The sequence below is a fragment of the Scomber japonicus genome, chromosome 8, assembly GCF_027409825.1.
Source record: "Scomber japonicus isolate fScoJap1 chromosome 8, fScoJap1.pri, whole genome shotgun sequence".
NCBI classification, from domain to species: Eukaryota; Metazoa; Chordata; class Actinopteri; order Scombriformes; family Scombridae; genus Scomber; species Scomber japonicus.
Genome location: NC_070585.1, coordinates 11,874,824 through 11,890,664, shown reverse-complemented (window position 1 = coordinate 11,890,664; position 15,841 = coordinate 11,874,824). Strand labels below are relative to the sequence as shown.

Sequence of the window (15,841 nt, the reverse complement as noted above, 5' to 3'; positions counted from 1 at the left end):
TTTTGGTTGCTTTTCGATTTTAATATGAATCTATTAAAAGTATAGGCTATGTATGTATCTTACAGCCATACAGATATTTTACCACGTCACATCGAAGAGATCAGTGCGTATATTTCCTATATCTTGTGTTATTATCATATTTAAGCACACATGTTTCGAAGAGACCTGGATTTGTTCTTTTTAAGATAATCATTACACAATTAAACACCATACTAACACTTTAAAAAGGTAAATCTTATTTAAAAAGCAGCACTCAGACTTACCTGACGACATTCACAGAGGGTGTCTGATGTCTGGATGAGACCTTTGACTCTTGTTCCTCCTAGTGATTATCGTTTCAAAGCTGTAAACATAAATGATTAACACATGGAAGAATCACTCAGCTAATAAAACGTCAGTGTCGTCCTGTGTTTCTAGTGTAGCTCCCCAAAGAAACCCAAAGGCATCTTAATAATTGTAAAAAGTGCAGTAGATCAACTTCACAAAATGTAAAATATTCAAATGTTTGCTCTCACACATGGCGACCTTTCAGTTGTGTCGTAGTGAAAGACAAAGTCCTCACTCCATGATTGGTTGGCCAGCTCTGTCACCAGGACTGTGTGGCACCGTGCCATACTGGGTCACTAATGTCCATACCAGAACCCCAAGAGAATCTGAATTGCTCTTTTGTTTGAATGGGTGCTCCTGTCGTCATGGTAATAACAACAGCAGCTTTGCGTGAGTAGAGGCCTTTCAGAAACGTGTCTCAACAGAACCAATCAGTGGACCGATGCCTTTTTTTTCAGAAAGCACAGATCCATGTACCTCCCTAATGAGCTCTTCCCAATAAAGCCCTCCTCCCCTTTCAGCCTTCCGTCCTAATTACAGGCTTTACACAAACAATGATCTTCTCTGGTGCCCACCGGCTTCATTCACAAACAAGCCCTTTTGCCTCAAAACAAAAGCACAGCACTCCACCTCAGACAGAAAACATTTGTCAGTATATTTCATTCAATTTCCACAGTTTCAAATGTGGTCTGACTCATGAAAACACACTTGGAAATCTTATATGTAAGTCACAAACAGAGCAGTTATTATACAGACCTTTGGATTTTGAGAAGAATAACTTTTGATGCCCAAACAATTTATTATTTCTGTTATAAAAAACAAGTATTTTTACTCATTGAAAAATACTCAACCATTATACCAACTGTCCTAAAGACTGTCCTAACATTTTAGAGCGGACCAGAGTGTACAATGAGAGCTAAACATCAGCAGTGTTAATACTGATGGGGATGTGGTGTTGCAGGTATTTGCCCAAACACTTTAATATTGGAGAAATTAATATCTTTTGAACTGATAATGGTAAAAAGTCAGGGGATCATGAAAGCTACAGCAATATTTCCTGAGTTTGACTTTTCTAGTGTGTCCTAGTGACATTCCTGTGTTGTTAGCATGGTAACAAAAATAGGTTTGTTTGATTAAATAAGCAACAGAAGCAAAAAAGAGAGGAAATGATTTGCCCCAGTTTTGACCAGAACTGACATCTTCATCAACACAAGGATTTCTCCCAAATGATTTACTGTCCCCCCCCAAAGGAGAACACTATGATTTGCTTAATGTGGTCCTTTTAAAAATATCAAATAACAACTGATAAACGGATGTAGTTCTTTATAATCTGCAACATTTAAAACTTGAGCAGTCTAATCCAACTACATTAGTGGCAGAGAATAAAACCATGAACTAGTGTTGTGCCTGTTTTTGTGTATAAAAACAGGATTATGATGCTAATGTGTTCACTTGGCCTTTTAATGTGTCACATGTCCAAAAAAAAAAAGTATCAAAGTGGGTCAGAGTGGTGAACAGAAGGGTCCGGATTTATGAGGAATTATTGAGTTAGCTGAACAGAATACGTTCATTTTTCATGAAGAGGTAAACAACATAATAAACAACAGGGATATAATCATTTACATTTGATAAAAAAATAAAATCAGTGTGGAAATTAATGACAGACATTCCAGGCATCTGCTCCTATAATCTTATCCAACTAGACTTTGGTTTACAATTTACAGTTTGAACACAGCACTGCCACTCCTGATCTAGCAATAGAAACATATCATGGGTGTATGCCTAGGAAAGTATAATAAAAACACACTAAAGCAGTTCCAGTAAACTGAAACCTATGTGTATGTAATAAAGCCTCAATCAAGGTGTTGTCTTCCCAAAACCAGGGTGACAAAGTAAATCCTGATAAGTAACGACACAGACTCACTAAGCAATTGAAAAAACATGCACTTGGCAACATTGTCCGGATACAGACCTTTGAATCCACCTGCTCCAGCAAGTTTGACATCAGGCCAGTGCCAACACATCATCATGTTGGAAGGATCTTTTATTGCCTTACTTTTTAGGGTTATGAGATCTTTTATTGCCTTACTTTTTAGGATTAGGAGCTCCTACATTTCACACATGTTTGCCTCTAGTTTTTCCCCTTTTTGCTCACTTCATTATTATTTATGTATTTGTTTTGTCTTTCAGTAATCATGAGCATTATCTTTTTGTTTTGGGAGAATTTCATTTGTACTAATGTATGTTTTATTCCTCATGACTGAAGAGTCATGTCTTTGTGGCTTTTTTGGAAGGGAACTATTATGTCTTAGGGTCAGAAAGAAGAAAAACCCTTAAAAATGTAACATCAGATCAAACACTGCACACTAAAGGCTCTAGCTGCTGGGCAGGGCTGAACAAAAGGGTGTCTCATGTACATGTACAAGTAAACAAAATGTTTCTGTAAGGTTCCTCTTTTCTTATCAGCATAGATCATAAACTGAGTTAATATTTATTTATTTTAATGTGCCTGTATAATATTTTCCAGTTGAATATAAAATGATCTTTTTCCAAGAGATGCTAATTTGACTCCTCATATTAATCCTGCTAGATGTCTATTAAGTCAACATAATACACAGACATTACTGAAGAACAGATGTGGAAAATTAAATTACTCAAACCTGTTATGAGGGGGCAATTTTGGAATATTTGTACTTATAATTACTTTTATCTCTGGGTACTTTATATTTCTATTCTACTAAATCCACGAGGGAAATGTCATACTTTATATGGTGCTACATTTATCTGATTGCTTTGTAGATTGAGATATTACAAAATCAAATATGACATATTAAACTTCATATCAACTTGTTGATTAGTCCAGTCTGTACTTTTGATAAGTGATAATGTAATAAGTTCTGTATTTTTGTAGTATTTTGAATGCAGGACTTGTACTTGTATCTTAGTATTTCTACACAGTTGAACATCCTGAGTAGTTCATCCACCACTGTTGAGTTTTTTCCCCTCCTCTTTTCAATAAATTCCCACATTACGAATGAACGCTTTTCATGGGCGACCCTGAACTTTCAAGGCAGACTGTCACTTTTTTTCTGTCCATTACGGTAAAAATGGCAGCATGGAGTGTGCTCTCTGCTCTGGAAATACGCAGAAATGGGGGGTGTAACAGGCAACCGCAGAAACCCAAAACAACCGTGGGGCCGGGTTGCCATTTCCAAAACGAAAAAGTGGCGAGTACGGAAATAATCTGGGGGGTTTGAAAGCCATAAACCCGCTAAACAAACACACAGGGTGCGCTCATACCGTAAGGATTTGATGTTTAGCACCTTTTTTTACAGCAGTGGTGAAATCCACGGAATGTTCCACACGGGAACAGCTGACCAGAGGATGCCGCACTTAGCCTAACGAGATGTGAACATTACAAGGGAAATAATGAGTGATCAGATGTTTGCATATTTAACAATCAGGTAACACCACTGCTCCTCTTGCTGTGTCTCTGTTGATTTTGGGAGATTTGCGATGCATGTTTACGGGAGATGCTTAGACGGGTTATTAGGGCTGTCATCTAGCTCATCCTCCAGCCCCTCCTTGTTTTGATGTTACCGAGTGCGATGTTGTAATGTTTACATTTAGCCTATGTTGCATACCACTGCTCTTCTCCTTGGTCAGCTTTTCATTAGGTGCACAGTTTTGGATGTATTCAGTGTGCTCTCTCGCTTTGCAGTGAAGCATTCACACCCGGCGAATACATAATTTATTAACTCTTACAGGACAAATTGGGCCTGAGAGGGATATATACTGTATATATTTATATAAAACCTAAACTTGATTCATAACCAGTCTAGTGGAACATCGCAGGAAGCTTTTACAGCTGCATTTAAAAAACATAGCTGAAGAATTTCATATAACAGCTGATGAAGGATGTTTGCTCACTTGATCATGCAAGTGCAACATTACATAACCGGCTGGGTAGTCTACTGTAGGACAGTGTGGCCTCCAGTGAGAGAGAGAGAGGAGAAAAAACAACACAGACTCTGGCTCACAGTGGAGTTAAGGAACTAAACAGTGTGCACTGCTAAATAAACATTTACTGTATGTTTTCACTGGAGTGGATCTAATTGATTCAAATGCAGTTGTTCGAAAATTGAAAAATTGATAATATTTGTGTTTTTGTAGGGAGCCAGTTTGAAACAGGAGAGATGCTTTAGTTGGGAAATTCTCAAAGTGTTCAGGTCGGTGATGCATGCTTTAATGTAAGTATTACACCACAGTCCTCATTAGGAAATCTCTGTTCACAAGATTATTTAAAGTGACTGTCTGTGGCGGAAGAATTCTTACAGTGTTTAGGCTACTTAACTAAAAGTAGCAACCCCATGATATAGAAGCCCTCCTCTGTAAGGATTACCAAATGTAATGATGCTGAAAGGCCCAATTCATGTTATCATGTGGAGTATTATCAATAATAATATGCAGTGTTTTAATGCTTTATTAGCTTGGAGTGGAGACACATTTACTACTTTATATTAATGTACATATCATCATATTTATTAACTGATCTTTATGTTTAGTTAAACTTAGTAACTATAGTTTTTACTGTAGTGTGTTTTAGCACTAAAGATATTTATTGGCATCCCAGTTATGCAAGTACAATAGTGTGAAATACTTTGGCTGGGAGGCTCCATTACAGTTGAAACAATAAATAAATATGTATAAATATGCATATAAAATAAATATAACATATATAATAAAATATACCAATTTTTGAAAAATACATAATATACAGAATCAGTGAATGTAAACTCTATAGAAATTATAGAAATTGAACTAAAGTACAGTGCATGAGTAAATGAACATGGTTATGTTCCACCATTGATGACTGACTATTACCGTCTATGAGCAGGATTTGTGACAGCACAAATAGTTTGGAAACAAATTGTGGCCCAATATTCAGCTTACATAAACATATATGAAGCCTGCTTTGCACATACCCTGAGAATAGACTTTACAGTGAAGTAGGAGATATCTTTTTTAAGGAGGCAACTGAACTTTTTTTGTGGGAAAAAAAGACAGAATTAGACACACATTATTGTTCCAAGAAGAGTATTTTAATACATGTCTGTAGGGTATCTTTATAATTATGTTTTTGGACCTCTCAGGAAGCTTTTTGTTTAGAAACTACAAGTAACAAGCTGCTTGTTTTGATACATTGTAGTCATTGTCTGGCTGTCTGCTGTCTATGTTTGCTGCGCGCTGATTGGCTGCTCTGAGACGGGGGCGGGGCTTCGTCATAACAATGCATTTCAAGGAACATACACGCGCCAAGGAATGTGTTCTATTGCTGGTTGCTAACGTTACCATTCTACATGTTTAACGGCATAACCTGCTCCGGTAAACGTCGCCGTTAACGGACAGGTCCGCTCAGCAGCCTCTGGAAGAGCCTCGTTGGTCCTATGCACCAGCTGGAAGCGTGTGTTAGCTGGCTAGCGTTAGCAGGCTAACAGCAGCTCTGTCGGGGACATTGTGCGAAATCTGTCGGGAGGAAACAGCAGTCGGTTGATTGTCAGGTAACGTTAGTTTGTGTCGGGCGGCGGCGGTCGCTTACGTGCGAGGATCACTCGATGGGACACAGCATTTCGGAAGCTCAAACACCGAGCAAGCAAACTAGCTAAGAAAGTAAGCTGTGGGCTATGTTGTTGTTGGCCAACTCACACTTGCGAGCTAAACCTGTCCACACATTGCGTGTCTCTGCCTCAGTTAGCATGTGAGCTGCGTGCTTTGAATATTTTGCCATTATTCAGCAAATGTCTCGACTGTGTATCAACACGACGGCTCGCTAACAGCGTCTGTCTGCAGCTGTGGAGTCCTGCTCTGTTGGACAAAGCGTTAGCGTAGCGTGGCTAAATGTAGCTGCTCTCCTTCAACAGCAGACGTTGATTTAGCCCTAACAACAAGCGGCTACTACCACGATACTGTTTCTCAGGCTTGCAGTGATGTGTTCAGGGCTTTGCATAAGGTTAATAAGAAACAACATTAGGGCACAGAGGCCTCCTGAGTTGTATGGTAACGAGAGGTCCTGCTTGCCTGCAACATCTTTTGTTGTTGCTTTGTCTTTTGAGCACATGGCTTTCCATGTTTTTGTTCAGGCAGGCTACAGCGACCCCTATTTATGCTGTCCTTTACCATACACTGCATTAATTACATTGCCACTCAAACACTTTTGAGTACACTGTGTTTGAGTATTTTGGTTAAACTGTACACACGTATTTTATAACCTAAAACTAAAATATAACTAAGGAATATACATGAGTTAACTAGAATACGTTCGTGACTTTTCACTTAATTAGAAATAACATGAATCTTATAAGAAGATGCCAAGATGTTAATTAGTCACCTGTAGCAGACAACATATTGCTATGTCTAACAGTTGTGTATTTTAACCATGTACACAGACTTTTCTTGTGTATTTTCTATTTATTATCACAATCACTTTATTATCATTGTACAAGTACAAAGAAATTGGGGTAGTACAAATAAAGTAGGAAGGTTCTGCATAAAGTTAAGTAGCTGAACTATAAACAAATTTTACAAAAATGTACACTATGGACAGGATATGTACATTCAACCAGTATATTGCACAGAGGTCAACTATGGTACATAAAGAACTAATGAAAGTATCTTTAAGCACTTAGCTTAGTTAGTGTAGTTTTCATCATTTGAAATACATTTAGTCAATTGGTCCTTCAGACCTACACCATGTTCGAAACACAGACAAAGTAATTTACCAGAGGAGGAAGGTTAGTGAAACAGAAATACTGTGTTTTGACATAAATTATTCTGTGAACAAACAATACCCGATATCTGTTTGTTATGCTCCGTTAAAATATAAAGTCACAGACGTTTCTGAAATCATTTTTTAGTTTTAGTGAATATACAGCATTGTTTATCTATAAAATTGACAGGGTGAGATTTAACCTAAACTGTAAACTAAAGGAGTTGTTACCCAAGTTTTGTCTGCAAACCTAGAGTGCTCATCAGAAATGACCAAAACTTTAATGTTGTCATTACTTCAAACCCAATTTCATCAGTTAATAGTACATAATTCTGTCTTATATCTAGTTTCATTTGGGTGTGTGGTGTATCACATGTGATGAGGGAATCAGGTAGATCATTTTTGGAAAGAGATAGTAGAACTAGTTACTGTGATTTTTATTTTTTTACCTCTTGACTTTCCATAAAGGCTAGATTGTGTGCTCATTTTGATAGACAAAATATTAGAAGCATGATTCTTAATTGGTCAATTTTTGTGTCTTTGCAGGGTTAAGACAATCAGAGGCAACATATAAGTGCCTCCGCTGTACGGTTTCCTTTCCCAGAGTGTGACTCGTCTGCACGACGTCACCAATGCGACCATGGGAAATAGCAGTAAATAGGCTGCCACCAACAGCCCCCTTAAACCCGAGGAGGTTTCTTGGAGAGCCCTGTAACGCTCCAGTGCATCTCAGGAGAAGGTAAAAACTCTTTTCTGACTTTCCTTAAATCGTTTAGAGATAGCTTTGGATAATTTTACACTGTAGATCATTTTTAAAAGTATTCTAATTAAGCGTTGGATGCTTTCAACATCAAACAAATGTCATCATTGTGTGTGACTCATGTTGCCTTACCCACAGGCCAAAAAAAATCTCACACTTTTTCTCTCAATTTTTTTTTCCTGAAACTAAATTAAAAAAGAAAAAGCTTGTTACAACTGACAGATGAACAGTTACACATACATATTTTCTTGCTTGCGAATGTGACATGTATTATAACTATATTTTGACAGGATCATAGACCACCACAGATTTTAAACAAACACTGATAATACATTAACAGTACAGCATTAAGCTGAGCACCCCAGGACAGTTTATACATTTACCAGAATGATTTATCTGTACTGTTAAGAGGACAATAATTGTGTTACTGAGCAGTTGTTGTGATTTTAATCAGTTTGTAAGTGCTAATTGACTAAACTGACCACAGGAATGTTTAGCTAAATACATTTAAATGAGCTATGTGGAAAGGCAGTCGTACACCTGCGCCTTCTATTGAATAATTCATACCACATAAAGGCCTGTTAATGTAGGATAATTTATTGAAATATATGTGACAAATATATATTTTATGCACTTCCAGCCCACCAGTGAGACGCCAGTGGGGGAGACGAGACAGACCTGTACTGCACACTTCTCTGGTCCAGGATGAGAACTTCCATCATCTGCTTTTCTCGCAACATCACCAACAGGTTCCTTTAGATGAGTCCAGACAATACAGCCACACCAGCACACCACCACGCATGCTTCACCCTGCTGCTCACCTGCCTCAGCAGAGCCCCATCATGGTGGATCTACATGACCAGGTAACAGTATAACAACAACTCGACATGTTCAAGTGAAGCTATAACATTTATTAAGTCTGATTTATTTGTTCTTCCCAAATGTAAATAACACATAACTTTATTATGATACATGCAGGGTGGTGTGTTAGCGCTGTATGATGAGTAGTATTTGGCAGACAGGCTAATGTTTGAGGCAGATTGTAGAGTCACCCCATCTCCCCCTACTTCTCTTCTCAAAAGATGCACCAGGGATCGGTTCCAATATCATACACTGTTACGACGGTGACGACCCACGGATTTCCTATCCACACCGGGCAGCCCCTGCCAGGGTGCAACACTCAGCAGCTCCCAGCATGCTCGGTAATGTTCAGCGGACAGCTCTCTCTGCTCTGCTGCCTTCCTCCTCCTGTGAGTTTGAAAAGGAAGAGCCCAAATGTCAGTGGCATCCATGTAGCACACCATACCAGCCATGCAATCTGTCACTGTTCATGACTAACAAATAAGCTGCTGCTGTTACTGTCTTGATGGTAGCACACTTCATATGATTCTGTTGTACATTTTAGTTCATTTGTGGAGTTAAATAGACTTCAGATTGATGTGTGATGTTGCTGGAACATATCTGACAATTGTTTTATTAAGTCTGGTGTTGTGCCAATAATGTTAGTGCTGTTTCATGTAATGCATCGCTTCTGTTCACATGCTTACAACATGCTTTAATTATAACTGGCTTACTGTGAACATGAGGAGCAAATGTGCTTTGGTTAGGCAGAGGCTGCTTCAAAGTGAGTTTGAAAGCAACACTGACTTATTTAAATATGTGTCTCTTTCTGTCCTTCTTCTCTTCTCAGCTTATACAGGCATGTACCATGCAGCATATGCCAGTGTCTTATCAAGCCTTTCCACCCCTGATCTCCAGCGAACATTTTGTATTGCACCCAACCCCATCTGTACCCCCCCACCAGCCGCCGCACCTTACTCCTTTGAGCCAGTTTGTCCCTTTACAGCCTCAGCACCCACGCATGGTTAGTAGTCTACAGTTTCTACATGCTTATCAATGAAAACACACCATAGAGTAGGGCTGGGCGATATGGGCAGAATCAAATGTCACAATGTTTTTGACCAAGTACCTCTACCGATATTGAGACAGTACTATACGGTTGACTACTGGTGCTTTCACAAAATATTTACACATTGAGATTTTTGATAAATAATCATCAGTAATATGGTTATAATGACTAAGTGGATAAAGGCAGATCATAAAACAGTTGGTTAATCTCAGAAAATCACACATTTACTGTAATTCATCCTTTAAGAGCAGGAAAAGACAACATAGTAACCATATTACAATATTCAAAATCTAAGACAATGTCTATAAAATATCACGGTATCAATATAATATCGATTTATTGCCCAGCCTTACCACAGAGGATGCAAAATGTAATCACTAGTTTGTCTGTTTTCACACACACACACACACACACACACACACACACACACACACACACACACACACACACACACACACACACACACACACACACACACACACACACACACGTCTAGTCAAATAGCAACCTTTTTCTTTCTCCTCTCAGCCTCTACAGAGGGTAGAGAATGAAGTTGACCTAAGAGGGGACCAGCACCCATTAGGGACTTTCTCCTACCCTCCCTCTCATCACCCACCAGCGCTGCCTCCTTCTTTGCCCCTACAGTATCTTCCTCAAGAGCCTCTGCATCAGGAGCTTTCCTTCGGAGTGGTAAGACAGCCTCTGAGACAAAAACCTTTTATCTCCCAGAGAAAATAAAACTGCATGTGTGACTTATTTATTTGTTTGATCATGACATGTAGGACTGGACAATATGGACAAAATCAAATATCACAATATTTTTGACCAAATGCCTCTATCAGTATTTTGACAATATTGTAGGAATGAGTATTGGTGCTTTTGTAAAATATTTACACAATGGGATTTTTGATAAATAATCAGTAATGTGGATATAATGGAAAAGTGGGTAAAGGCAAATAATAGAACAAAATAATAGAACAGTCCAGTAAGTTCAGAAAATTAAATGTCTTTACTTTAATGCAGCCTTTAAAACCAGGAAAAGAAACTTCTGCTGATCAAAATCTAATATGATATCTAGTATATTGATATAATATTGATATATTGTCCAGCCCTAACGACATGATGATAATACTAATAATAATAATCATAATGATAATAACTAAATGTATTTATATAGCACTTTTAACAGACGGAGGTCACAAAGTGCTTTACAGTATCCCAGAGTTTTGGTGCTACAGCCTCAAAAGCTGCATCACCACACGTCCTGAGGCGGGTGTGTGATCCAGTAGCTCAGAAACTGGTGGCCACTGTTAGGGGGTAAAATACTGAGAAAACTTTAAAAAAAAAAAAAAAAAAAAGAAAAGTAGTTAAATAGATCTTTTCACAATGGAAATGTGTACCTGTCAAACACCAATAACATTAATTGCTGCGTTGCTGTATTGACTTGACTGGATCATTAATGTTGTTATTATGTCCACCTGTGCTTTTCCTTCCATGACTAGTTGAAATGTCTGTTATTTAAAAGGTGTATAACTATAATTACTTTTGGAACAATAAAGAAACGTGTGTATAAAGAAAAGTGTTCGGACTAAATTTGACAGTAGTGTCATATTACTGAAAAACACTTTTTGCACATGCTTGTTTTTTGTTTGTTTGTGTTTTACTTTTCTAGCTTATCCTTATTTCCTAAAGCTGTGACACATTTCAACAAAATAAGATAGTAAACTGTAATCATAGACTTTACATGATTCCATGCTTTTTGTTTTGTTCCTCTTCAGCCATATCCCCACATGCTGCCCCGGCGAGTGAGTGGACAAAGATACCGGTTACAGCAACCTCTCCCCCCTCCTCCGCCCCCTCCATCTTACTACCCAGGCTTCCTCCCTTACTTCCTGTGAGTACATGCAGCACGTTCATTGCCAGTCAGTTCTGATAGCTGCAGAGCCTTTGCTGCTAATGAGCACAGTGACGTTGCAGTGATTGTATTTAAGTTTTCTCTCTCTGCTTAGGTCAATGCTTCCTGTGCCTCCAACAGCAGTGGGCCCAGCCATCAGTCTAGACCTGGATGTGGATGATGTGGAGATGGAGAACTATGAGGTCAGTGGAAAAAAGTACTAGGTGTATTGTAAATAAAAATCTTTTTAATTTGATCTTTTTTAATTTTTCATTTTGACTATATCTCCATGATCGCAGAGTCGAGCTGCTCAATTGATGAATTATTATTTTCTCAAGCTTGACATAAAGAATGATTTGCCTGTCGAATGCCAACCAGTGTACACACACACACTTAGGGCTGGGCGATTATGGCAAAAATTATAATGATTTTTGCGATTATGTTTTTTTTTTGGTCAGTAGCGCAATCGCTTTCCTCTGCCTCAAAATAACAACACGCCACCAATGCGCCTGACCACACCTCATTTTGAGACCAACACAGACTGGTGCAAGTGTATTTGCTATTTAGACAACGTGGGCGCAGGGCGAGAAAATGACAACTGCACCAGGGGAAACTAACAAAGACACATGCGCCACGTGCACCAACCGCAAGATGGGGCCCTTAATGTTTATATTGACTGTTGGAGTCTGTGTGTTTTATCTGTCCAGTTTATCCTGCAGCAGTTTCTGAGGACTCGTCTAACATGTTTTTCTGCAACTGAACTGAGTGAAAACGAGTCCAAAGCCTCCTCTGATGTCTTAACTGCAGAAACAGAATATGTCAAGCTGCCAGATAGCACTGTGACAGATGATAAGGAGCTCAAAAAGACAAACGGCCAGTCTTATGAATGCTAACTGCTGGAGAAAGTTGTTTTTCGACCATTTTCAAGGGTCTGATAACAGAGTGTGTGAGTGTATAACTATACTACTAAAAGTATTTTTCCTAAAACAGGTGTTGTAAAAAGGGGGGGGGGGTCATCTTATATTTAGGCCAATAAGGTATTGAGGAGGTATTTTATAACTATATCTAAGGTTTAAATAATTTGTTATGGTAGTTACAGTGTTTGAATGGCTCATTTCAGTTCTCATTTAACAAAAAAAAGTGGCCAGAAATGAAATGTCCAAGTGGAACTAAAACATCATCAACTGTGTCCTGTCTCCCACTCTCTCTGTAGGCATTATTGAATCTGGCAGAGAGGTTGGGTGAAGCAAAACCCCGTGGACTCACTAAGGCTGATATAGAGCAACTTCCGTCCTATAGATTCAACTCAGAGAATCATCTATCTGAACAAACGCTGTGAGCCTTTACCTTCACTTTACCACACATATTCCTTCCATATAGATGTATCTACATCCTGGTAACTCCTTCTTTTCTTCTCCTCAGGTGTGTTGTGTGCTTTAGTGACTTTGAGTGTAGGCAGCTACTTCGGGTATTACCTTGTAACCACGAATTCCACGCTAAGTGTGTGGATAAATGGTTAAAGGTAAGTTGATGCAAGTTTTAACAGTGACGTCACCACCGAGCAATTTAATACATGATGCTTAATGTCTTTATACTTAAAGTGTTGTTTCCGCTTGACTTCCAGACCAATCGCACTTGTCCTATCTGCCGAGCCGATGCCTCGGATGTACACCGGGAGGTGGAGTGAGAACTGTCTCTAAGTGCTAACTGGAAAGCTGCACACACCAGAGTTTGTCCCAAAGCTGGGGACACCTGCCACCTAACCTGCGTCCTCCAGTAAATATAGCTTACCAACCCACTACTCCTGCCCCTTCCTAAATAATAAGCAATCCAGGATTTGTTTCTGGAGCCTGTTGTACCTCTGCTGTGCTTCATTGTCCGAGTACCATGAAACCCACTGCCTATTGCAGCCTATAGCCAGAGTTCTGGGATCGCCAGCCAGTTCTTTCTCTGCCCCCTCGTCGCAGATTCCAAAGATTTTCCCTACAATGCATTATTTGCTGCTTTTGTTTACAGGGTTTCATTTTTATTTAGTGGATTTGGTTGTGGTGTTCATGACTAGTGGGAGTCCTGCATTGGAAGAAGTGAGTCAGGAGCCTGGAGGATGATAGGCTGGACACCTTGTGCAATTAGCAGAAAAATAATAGGAATACTTCAACATGGGTATCTGTGTTTGGAGGCGACGCCTGACCATCATAGATGCATGTTTGTGTAGGTGTTGGGCAAACTGACTTGTTAATAATGTATGTTCTGCAATAATGTATTGATCATTTCAACAGTTTTATCCCTTATTTGTTTTAGATTTGCCAATGCTATTGTGAAAGTGTGACTTGCTGTGGTTAAATGCAGATTCTGTTAAGCCTGAGGTTATGGACTGCAAGTGATGGGACATGCAACTGCGGGGTATCCTCAACCCCAGATAATCCACTCTGGAACACACATCTGTAAAAAAGCAGTCTTGGATTAATGGACTGCATCCTTTTTGAGGTCATCCGGCATAACTGCACAAGTGCTACATCCATCCTCCACGTGAGCATTGTTCCTCTGGCAAGTGTGTACGCGTGTGTGCATATTGAGTGTGTGTGTGTGCGTGTGTGTGTGTGCGCGTGTGCGTGTGTTTGTCCTGTTCACAGAGCCAATGCATTGTGTAACCACTGGATACAGGGCAGCATGCTAGAATTTGCATGAACTGTTGATTCAGTTGATTCAGCAATATTTTAATCAAGCATTGCCACCAAAATTATCACATTTAAGAAAAAGAAGAAACAAAGAAGCATACTAAAAGAACTGCTTGCTTATTCAGAAAGCACCGTGAGGGAAGACTAGCATGTGGTTCCATCCCGACTGCGTTAAAGGAATGGAGTCCTCGTCGGAAATCTATGCTGCTGTCATAGAGCTCTGGAGGCCTGTGCAGAAAGCAATATGTGCAGTGAGTGGCGAGTTTTAAACGAACATTTTCTTCCCCTTTTAGGAAGACTGGGCTTTTTATTTCTTTGTTTGTGAGCCAAATCCAATATACAGATATAGCCTACTGTTCAAGATTTCAGATCTGCCTTCTTATGACCTTGACAAGCACAAACCTATTACTAATCCTGAAAATACTTTGTCATTTTCACTTGTTTTAAAAGTATACCATTTTTAAAAGGTTTATTTATTGGTTTTATCTTCTAGAGAAAATACATTGAAGGAAACAGTCGGAGCACTAACAATGTTTGTGTATGGTATGTGTTATATTCTGGTAACTTGGTCAGGTCACCGTCTTAGGCCATGGTAATGGTGTTGTAAAAGAGCAACTGTATGTATAGCTTCAGTGTGAATGCTTTTAGAACGTTTGAAGACAGAAGAATGTTGAAAACCCTCGTAGAAGTCACTGGTGTCACTCCGCTACGTTACGCCAGCTGTCTGTATCCCAAAGTGATCAGGACGGGGTTCAAATGACACAGAGCGGGAGTGTTCAGTAGTATAGAAACACTGTTAGACTTCTAGTTCCCTGCTTGTGTTCACACACACAGAAAAAAAGAGAAAAATACATTTGGGGTGGGAGGGAAAAGAGCGACTAATGAAGTTTTGCTTTGAATTCACTCTTGTCTCTTAACTGCCCCAGTAAGCACTAACTGGCAGTTGTAACCTTTGCTTTTATGTGTAAAGGGATCTTGCCTTTTTCTTTACTTTTGTGTCTTAAGTAAATGTGAGTCTTTGACGTGTGTGCCACCTTCAAGAGAAAAAAAGAAGCCATTTAATGAGTTAAACCCACAGCTTTGAGAATTAACCTATGTGTATACATATCTATTCGCTGGCATATATTGTAAGTTTAAAAAAAAAATCACTCAGGGCCTCTCAGTATATAAAAATAAAGGACAACAGTCCAGTTCAAATGGAAAGGATGCCATGAAAAGGGTATATCTGAATTTAGTTTGGTCGTTTTCCTCAGACCATAAATGATTTAATGTAATCAATTATAATATTCTGTTTTGTCTGAAATAGTAGATATTACATCATTTAAAGACAGGCATGCAAGAAAAAAATCACTAAATATGTTATTCACTGAAAAGAGGCAATGTACACTGCAACTCATTACAAAGTGTATTATTCCAACCTGTTTGACTTTTGTTCTTGTACTCAAACTATATGTTCAGACATAGCGGTTCATTTCTAAATGTGCCACGGTGCACACTATCCCACCTA

The 15,841-nt window shown here is 39.0% G+C and overlaps 1 protein-coding gene across 3 annotated transcripts; it reads left to right on the top strand.

Annotated features, from left to right (window-relative positions):
- Window positions 1-5,610: 5,610 nt before the first annotated feature.
- Window positions 5,611-15,177, top strand: rnf44 (ring finger protein 44). 3 transcript variants are annotated; one of them, XR_008321644.1, is made up of 12 exons: window positions 5,611-5,888; window positions 7,640-7,832; window positions 8,494-8,716; window positions 8,936-9,103; window positions 9,544-9,717; window positions 10,291-10,452; window positions 11,541-11,656; window positions 11,772-11,859; window positions 12,870-12,991; window positions 13,079-13,178; window positions 13,281-14,185; window positions 14,460-15,177. XR_008321644.1 is itself a non-coding variant. In XM_053323760.1 (11 exons), exons 2-11 carry the CDS (start codon window positions 7,726-7,728, stop codon window positions 13,341-13,343), a joined length of 1,275 nt encoding a protein of 424 aa, XP_053179735.1. In that variant the 5' UTR covers window positions 5,611-5,888; window positions 7,640-7,725; the 3' UTR covers window positions 13,344-15,177. The 3 variants fall into 3 exon arrangements, 2 of the variants coding, with proteins under 2 accessions (XP_053179735.1, XP_053179734.1); XM_053323760.1 differs by having other exon boundaries at window positions 8,936-9,055; window positions 13,281-15,177; XM_053323759.1 differs by having other exon boundaries at window positions 13,281-15,177.
- Window positions 15,178-15,841: the final 664 nt, after the last annotated feature.